General features: G+C 41.7%; 1 protein-coding gene across 7 annotated transcripts in view; it reads left to right on the top strand.

Annotated features, from left to right (window-relative positions):
- Positions 1-808: 808 nt before the first annotated feature.
- kif13a (kinesin family member 13A) overlaps positions 809-9,432 on the top strand; it is a 327,451-nt gene continuing 318,827 nt past the window's right edge. For all 7 annotated transcript variants that reach the window (XM_078539266.1, XM_078539264.1, XM_078539265.1 and 4 more), the window contains exons 1-2: positions 809-1,204; positions 1,367-1,463. In XM_078539266.1, coding sequence (XP_078395392.1) covers positions 1,150-1,204; positions 1,367-1,463 — 152 coding nt within the window. In that variant the 5' untranslated portion in view covers positions 809-1,149. The remainder of the gene's footprint in view (positions 1,205-1,366; positions 1,464-9,432) is intronic.

Here is a 9,432-nt window from a genome sequence, read left to right as displayed (position 1 = left end):
TGAGAAGACAGGTTAGGCATTTGAGATCGCAGGAATTGGTTGTCACTGCCCTTTTGTGGGTTGCTCCAGGACCAAGTAAGGGTTTCATGCTCAGGTTTACTTGCCATGACCAATAGCAGAACTAGCGAATTTCCAGTAGTGATGGCGGAAGAGATAGAACCTCGAGGGACAACAGCAGCTTACAGGGCAAGGATCCTTCAGGAAGAGGACATTTCTCTTAAGTGCACATGTGGAATGCAACAAGAAGCCACCTCGTATTTTCTTTTCCCCAACTCATATTGCTTATTGTTACAGGGATATTGAAAATGGGAGGCTCCAACGAGCAGCTGAAGAGGAAAGCGCAAGCAAGACTGCAATGCGTGGAGAAATGAGCAGAGGAGCTGCCCTTGGGCAGATCTCCAGTATAACCATTCGGGCGTGGAGCCCTCATTGTTGATTGAGATATCCTCACCCAAAATGATTCCCTGTCTTCCCTCTATACAGATCCCGACCAATCTGCCGTGTAGCAGTTTTCTTTTTTTAAACTAAATTGTTAGCGGTACAGAGCAAAAGACTCAGTTAAATCAGTGTTTACACGGATGACATCATCATTAAAAAAACTTTGTCTTGCCGATGGATCTATTGAAGTTTTTTCGTGGCTGCGGGAGGTGGGATAGTCCATCGCGGTCGATTGGACCTCGGCTGGTTTCCCTCAGCTCGCAGTGTTTGACCTGAGGCTATTCGGGCGTTTCCGTGCGGACCTGTTGCTTGGTAAAGCCGAGTTGCCTTGTTCTCTCGGCTGTTTCCGTGCGGCAGCTTGAAGGCCGGCGAAGCGGAGCCGAACTGAGCGTGCTCCAGCTTTCGGGAATCTCCGCGGGCCCTGTCTTGACTGATTGAACGCTTGTAACATGGCGGCGGTGATGAAGGGAGCGGAGTTAAACATCTTTGGTTAAAGAGAGAGAGAGAGTGAGAGAGATATCGAAAGGGGAGGAAGCGAAACAAGAGCAACTCTTCCAACCTTTTCATTTGTCTCAAGTAATGGACCCGTGGCTTTTTGCAACACGTGCCCACGAAGATCCTGAGAGAGATTTGCAACAGCCGAAGCAACGATAGGAATAAGTGGAAGTTTATAGGACCGTTGGGGAGGGAAAGTGGAATAAAAGTGTGAAAATGTCGGATTCGAAGGTGAAAGTTGCAGTGAGAGTCCGGCCAATGAACCGACGGGGTAAGCAAAATTCAGATCAAATCACCAGCGCAGTTACAGGGAATGTTTTAAAGAATTTGTCCACTTTTTTTTTAAAGCAACATTGTTATGGGGGTGGGGGGGAAGAGATGGATACACAGGAGTTGTGGGCTGTTTGGTAACATTGTGACTAATGCTCCACAGAGATGGAACTCAACACCAAGTGCGTGGTGGAGATGGAAGAAAATCAGACTGTCCTTCATCCGCCGCCTTGTCCCAACACGTCCAAGGCAGACAACAGGTAACAGCCGCGGCTTCACACTCTTCCACCCCCCTACCCCCCCAGAAAAAAAACTGCAATGCAAATAGTTTTTTTCTCACCGATTTCTCTCTCATTGCACCGTCATAAGAATCAACGCCCTGAGCATGGTTTTAAATTAGGACTCTGCATAACAAAAATCTGTTGTTCCCATTAAAAAAAGGGAGGGAGGAGGGGAGAGCGTCTCTTACGGTCGAGACCACAAACGGCGCCAGCAGCCACTTCTGGTTGGTACGGTGCTTAGATTAGAAAGTCCGCTGGCCGGCTTCAACAGCGGGCTTCGGGCATCTTCATATAAAGCAGCTGCATTCTTTTTTTTTAAAAAAAACACCTATTTAAAAGGCACACGTGTAATGTATATGTTACAATCGGTTCGGCGGTCTCCCAATATTTTTTAAAAGAAGGAAAGATAATGTTGGCACACGCCCAAAAAATTCCAATGCAACAGACCATAGAAATTGAAAGTGAAATGGGGGGAGGAGAATCCAGTTATACGTTTTTTTTAAAAAAAGTAAACGAGTTGACAAGTGGCGTTCTTGATAAATGTGATACTGGTGAAATAGATGCTTGCAAAGAATGAATGGTAACTAGGGCTGTGTGATATTTCTTAGTTCACTCAAACTCGCTTTTTGTTTTTTTTTGATGTACTTCATTTTTTCTAGCTTCTGTTATCTAAAAGGAGCGCCTAGATTTGTACTTAATTTTGAAGTGCGGTAGTGTTAAGGTTTTCGGAAATCTAGATGACAGCAGGGACTGGGCTCTATGCCATGCTTCTGGATCCGCTCTGCAGTCTGTCTCTCCCTAAATTGAAACTCTTGTAACATTCCCCAACTGAGGCTTTACTGTGCTGTATTCAGTTCGGCTGCACACTACTGGCGCGATGTTGTCCTTTTATTTTTTTTTAAAAAACTACATTTTGGGTCGCAAATTTTGTCACTGGTCTGTTTAAGGAATCAATTTTTTTTTTGAATAAAGATTATTGACTTGTGCAAGCCATCAGATTTAGTCACCCGCTTTTCAATTGGCTTGTACAGGGAAGACAGGCAGCTAACCTATTACCAACCGCAGTTCTAACCCTCCCTCCCACTAGCCGAATCCCAGTCACTGAAATAGAACCATTTGAAAAGCAGGTGTGGTTTTCTGCCCATAGCTTACTGACCGTCTTATTCTGACTTATTTGTTTTCTTTCGAGGGAGCGGGGTTTTTTTGTACCTGATCTTTTGTGTTTAGGGCGTACACTCAGCTGGACAGATTTTGATTCAGGTTATTCCATCGTTTTTGGTCGAAAGGATTCTTACGCTGCAGGCGCTTTGGAGACATGTAGAAGGCATTTGACTGTCACAAATCTGAGCATCTGTATTTCGCCTTATTTACAATATACGGGATAGCACACATTGCGTGGATTTAATTAAGGGTTTGGACCAAGATCTTGTGTACCAACTGGACTGGAAGTCTGGTGTTTGTCTAGTTCGCGTCGCTCAGTGATTGAACTGTTTGTAACGCTCGCCACATTTTCCATGTTATAAATTTTAATTCAATATTAACGGCAAATTATCAACACTTGAGCTTCATCATCTTTAATGGATTGCAGAATCAGTGTGTAGTTAAATCTTTAAATTGCAGATGCGTTACCATTCATAAGCGTTCAATTGAAATTCAGCAGTTGAAGGAGAAAGAATTAGCCTTTTGTATCACTATACTTACAGCATTGAAGATCACTTCCCTCCCCCCTTCCGTAATGGTTGCGCCGAATGGCCTGTTTTCTGTACTGTATATTCTGTGGAATTTACTTTTCGAGGTACTACACAATGGATGGAAAGTGAAATTGATGTCCAAAGGCACATTGAATAGTAGACAAGGTCATGGCTAGGTCAAGTTTTAAATGAGAAGTAAATGGCCACCCACGGTTGTTTGGTAGTTACACAGTAGTGCTATGTGCCTGTTTCAGCATGTTACTTTGACCATTCTTGAATTTCTTTGCACATAAGGATACAGGCAAAGTGAGGATAAGAAACAACAGCCATTTGGCCCATCTGGTACATTGACTCCTTCATCATGGTAGTCATTTATTTTCTGTCAACTCTGTTTTTGCTCCTGTTACATTGCTTAATGGATTATTTCATTGCACAATTTGTAGTAAAGAAGCTTTTCCTAATATTATTTCTACATTGATTTTTCATTAATGCCAATTTTGTTCAATGTAGAAAACACAAGTCCATAAAATATAACTGAACAATTTGGCATTAATGAAAAAAACAGTTATATTTTATGGACTTGTGTTTTGCTAAAAGGCACCCTGCTTTTCCCCCACACATACACATTAAACTCTGCATTTTCAACATTTTCTGTTTTTATTGGTTCATGGTTTTTATTGGTTTACCTTCAGCTTTTATATTTGCTATAGATGGTAATATAATTCAGTTGGCTCATCCATTTACTGTCTTTAAGAGTTTAGACTGCAGTTTCAACTTCCCTAATCTTTTTTCCATAGCTTATCCCAGTACTTTGGGAACCCGTTTTGTTGTTTTCTGCACTGTTCCTCATGTAAATACACTTTTTGTGAAATGGTAACCAAAGCTGAGAATGTGTTTACTGACAGAAAGCAGAGTAGGAATTAAACAGGTCATTCTCAGGTTGGTAGACTGTGACTAGCGGAGTACAGCAAAGATCAGTGGTTGGGATTCCAGCTATTTACAAACGATATCAATGATTTGGATGCGGGGATCAAATGTAATATTTCCAAGATTGCTGATGACACAAAACTAGGTGGGAGCGTGAGTTGTGAGCAGGATGCCAAGAGGCTTCAAGGGGATTTAGACTGACTAAATGAATGGGCAAGAACATGGCAAATGGAACTTAATGTTGAAAAAATATGAAGTTATCCGCTTTGGTAAGAGGAAAGGAGGTGCAGAGGTTTCTTAAATGATGAAAGATTGGAAAATGTTGATGTCCAAAGGGACCTGGGCGTCCTTGTGCATAAGTCACTGAAAGCTAACATGCAAGTGCAGCAAGCAATTAGGAAGGCAAATAGTAAGTTGGCCTTTATTGCAAGAGTATTTGAGCACAGGAGTAAAAGAAGTCTTGCTGCAATTTTATAAAGCCTTGGGAGACAACACCTGGAGTATAGTACACAGTTTTGGTCTCCTTACTTAAGGAAGAATATACTGCCACAGAGGAAGTGCAACAAAGGTTCACCAGAATGACTCCTAGGATGGCAGGATTGTCCTCTGAGGAGAGCTTGAAAAAACCGGGCCTGTATTCTCTATGGAGTTCAGAAAAATGAGAGGTGATCTCATTGAAGCATGCAAAATTATTACAGGGCTCTTCAGGGTAAATGCAGGATGGTGGGGGGTGTTTAGAACCAGGGGGCACGGTCTCAGAATATGAGGTAGGCCAGTTAGGACTGAGATGGGGAGGAATTTCTTCACTGAGGGTGGTGAACCTTGGAATTCTCAATGACAGAGGGCTGTGGAGGCTCAGTCATTGAGTACATTCAAGACAGAGATCAATATATTTCTAGATATTAAAGATACCAAGGGATATGGGGATCATGCTATTTTCCTGCATTGAGATAGAAGATCAGCCATGATCCAGTTGAATGGTGGAGCAGGCTCCAGGAGCTGAATGGCCTATTCCTGCTCCTATTTCCTATGTTCCTAATGTTCTGGTTTGCTCAGACCACAATTAAACATAAAACAATAATGAACCTTCTGTCATTTTGTATTCTGCTCTTCTAGCTTTCCATCCTTGCTTTCAATTGGTGTTTTAAATTATTTTACCACATTGTCTGGACATTGCAAATGACGTGTCTACTCATCCCTCCTGTCCCTTCTCTAAGTCTCCTTGTGCTTATTAAATTTAATTCATTGTACACTGCTGCCCCTTTATTCACCTATGGGCACATAGGACATTGCATTTAACAGTGTTAAATTTAATTAATCATGTCTATGTCTATGTGCATATGAATCTAAATACGTCTGCAAATCTTTTACTGGACCCTCTATTTTTGCTATTTTTTGTCATCTGCAAATTCAACCTGTTTATAGTAAGTTTTGGTTGGTATTCATGTCATTTATGTTCACCAGAAATTATAGGGATCCAAACACTGACCCTTATGGGATATTTTAAATAAATCTTTGCATTCAAACTTTGTTCTATCTGTTTGCAAGCCTTCTGTCCTCATTTAGGGGAGATAGTGGCATGGTGGTAATATCACTGGACGTTAGGCTAATGCTGTTGGACCATGGGTTCAAACTTCACCATGGCAGCTTGTGGAATTTAAATTCAGTTAATTAAAAAAATCTGGAATTGAAGCTAGTCTCAATAATGGTGACCATGAAACTATTATTGATTTGTCGTAAAAACCCATCTGGTTCACTAATGTCCTTTAGGAAAGGAAATCTGCCATTCTTACCTGGTCTGGCCTACATGTGACTCCAGATCCACAGCAATGTGGTTGATTCTTAACTGCCCTCTGAAATGGCCTAGTGAACCACTGATTTCAAGGACAGTTAGAGATGGGCAACAAATGCTGGTCTGGCAAGTGACGCCGACATCCCATTAAAGAACAAAAGAAAATTAGGTCTTTGACTCACTGTTTGAATTTCCTGTCTTTGCACCTGCCAATTTAAATGGCCATTTTGAAGCAGGTATGTGGATTTAAAAATTATCGTCTCTTCCCTGGCCCTGTTTTCCTTTTTATAGTTTCTTCACTAAGATGCACATTAACTATGCCACCAATTTACTAGCCATAGGCATTGACAATAGAAGTCATTCCATTTAGTTTGTTTTTGTGGGATTAGGGAGTGCATGTTGCAAGTTTATATAGGGCAGTCATCAGTCTGTACTTATTTCAAGAATGAGATTGCAGGTGATGGATAACTACGTTCAGGTGATGCGGATCATTTGGGTCTTCTAAAGGATATTAACACATGGATATCCAGTGCCCTTCTGGAACATTAAAACTAGACCCAGTAACCAGAGAACTTTTCTACTCAGCTTAATCCAGTGAACGTAATATGACAGCCTAAGGCTTAAGTCTATAAATGACTGCACACAAAAATTAGCCACTTTCTGATTAAACTAAATCACTAATGGCTAACACTACATGATGTTTTGGCACTGAAGGCTGATTACTGGCTTAGGATTTTATATAGCAGAACTCTACAACAATCTGCCAAATGCTGTGCAGTGGAATAATTTGTTTTGGAGAATAAATTTTGGAGTGCACTTAAGAGCATAAGAAAAGACCTACTTGGCCCATGAAGCATCCCTTCACATCATATACAATCCACACTTCAATACTCTACCCAATCTATTTTAATCTTCTAAGGGAGCTTCTGAAATATTTTCCTTGTAACTAACCTTTTAAGAAGCAAAGTGAAACTCTAAAATTCTTACTGGCCTTGCATTCTAGACCAGTTTGTCTGGCTAAGTGTGACACTTTCAGATACTCGGGAGCCATTATGTAGTAGGTTTTTAAATTGAGGACTGAGAGATCATCAGATTTCTGCTCAAACTCTGGCCCGAGATGTGCACTGAGAAACATATGGAACATACTATAAAATTTGTAAATTTTTAAAGTATGCTCCACACAAGATTAAACCATCTCTATTTGCATTATATATGTTGTCCCATGGTGACATTTGAAACCATGTCTGGTGCCATATATGTACACTGATAACCCACCCCTTCCTCACCACCACCTCTCTTAACCAACCCATCCCTACCTCTCTACCACCTCTCTTGACCACACTAAGGCCTCTGATTTGTCATACTGTTTATCCAACATCCAATATTGGATGAGCAGAAATTTTCTGTGAAATATTAGGAAGATCAAAGCCAGTGGGCGGGATTTTCCAGTCCCGCTGAAAATTAATGGACTTTTGGCTAGGCCGTCGAATCTCCCGTGGCTGGTCCTGCTACGAAGGAGCTGGAAAATCCTGGCCATTGTATTTGGACCACACGAATTATTCTGTTCTCAAGCGACTGACTTCATCCCTCCGTCAAAGTCTAAGGTGAGCCTTGGCACCCCATTTGACCCTGAGCTGAGCTTCCAACCTCAGATCCTCTCCATCAATGGGACTACCTGTGTCCTCCTTTGTAGCATCACCTGACTCCGTTCTTCCCTCTGCCTGCCAGCTGAAACCCTCATATATACTTTTGTTACCTCCAGACTTGACTACTCATGTGTTCTCTTGCCTAGCCTTGCATCTTGTACCTGCTGTAAACTTGAACTCATTCAAAACTCTAGGTTTTGCCAAGGCCACTCAGCTGCTGACCTCACTTCAGCCTTGGCCCAAACCTGGACAGACGTGCTCATTTCCTGAAGTGAGAGTGATTCCCTTGACATCAAGACAGCATTTGACTAAGTATGACATCAAGAAGTCCTAGCAAAACTGGAGTCAATGGGAATCAGGAGGAATACTGTCCACTGGTTGGAGTCATACCTACCACAAAGGAAGATGGTTGTGGTTTTTGGAGGCCAATTATCTCAACCCCAGGACATCACTACAGGAGTTTCTCAGGGTAGTGTCCTCGGCCTAACCATCTTCAGTTGCTTCATCAATGCCCTTCCATCCATTCATAAGGTGAGAAGTAAGGATGTTCACTGATGATTGCACTGTACTCAATACCATTTGCAATTCCTCAGCTACTGAAATAGTCCATGGCCACATGCAGCAAGACCGGACAAGATTCAGACTTGTGCTGATAAGTGGCGAGTAACGTTCGCACCACACAAATGTCAAACAATGACCATCTCTGACATGAGAGAATCTAACCATCTTCCCATGACCTTCGTGTCACTGAATCTCCCAATACCAACATCCTGGGGGTTACCATTGACCAGAAACTAAACTGGACTGGCCATATAAATATTGTGGCTACAAGAGCAGGTCAGAGGCTGGAAATTCTGAGGCGAGTAACTCACCTCCTGACTCCCTAAAGCCTGTCCACCATCTACAAGGCACCACGAGCTCTACCACCTAGAAAGACAAAAGCAGTAGATGCACAGGAGCGTAACCACCTCCAGTTTCCCTTCAAGCCACACACCACCCTGACTTAGAACTGTATCACCATTTCTTCACTCTCATTGAATGAAAAACCTGGATCTCCCTTCCTAACAGCAGTGTGGGTGTACCTGCACCACGTGGACTGCAGTGGTCCAAGAAAGCTCACCGCCACTTTCTCAAGGGCAATTAGGGCTGAGCACCACATACTTGCATCCCATGAAAGAATGTTTAAAAATCCAATCTTGCACCACGTCACATTCATCCAGCTGACTAATACTGGCTTCCATTCTGGCAGAGCGTTGATGTTAAAAAATCTCAAATGTATTCAGATCCCTCCCTGGCCACTCCCCCAAATCGTATTTATAACCAGATTTTCTTTCAGCTCCTTAAAGATTTTATTAAACATTCCAACTGGGGACCAGATTTGTTCCATGATATGTCTGTATGTACAGGACATTATAAATGAAGCATTGCTTGATGCCGTTTGGTTTTGTACTTGTACTGCAATTCTTAATTTTCAAGACAAATTTTAATAATATCCCTGCAACCAAATTTTGTTCCTTAAACAAAATACAAATGTTGTAAAAGACTGCATCTGTCTTCTGTCAGTCTGATTTCCTTTGAGAGCAGCAAGTTCAGCTCTCTTAGATTTTTTTAATTGTTGGAAGTATTCTGCTCCTATTATACGTCTGTCTAGTACGTCAGTGTCGTTTGGAAGATGGACTGCCAAACAAAGGTACATAATAATAGGCATCTTTACCAATAATTTATATAAATCTAAAGTAACTTGTTTTGTCTCAACTCCAATGCCTGAGATTATTCAGTATTTACTGGACGCTTTCAGTGACTACCAGATCACTTGCTTTCAATTTAGAATTTGATCCTAAGTACTATTCCTTCAAAATGCTTATACATTTTGCTGTTTTAATGTGTAAAAC

This window comes from Cetorhinus maximus, chromosome 3, assembly GCF_964194155.1.
Source record: "Cetorhinus maximus chromosome 3, sCetMax3.hap1.1, whole genome shotgun sequence".
In the NCBI taxonomy this organism is placed as follows: Eukaryota; Metazoa; Chordata; class Chondrichthyes; order Lamniformes; family Cetorhinidae; genus Cetorhinus; species Cetorhinus maximus.
Note: the sequence above shows the minus strand (reverse complement) of the source record. Positions and strands in the feature narration are given on the sequence as shown.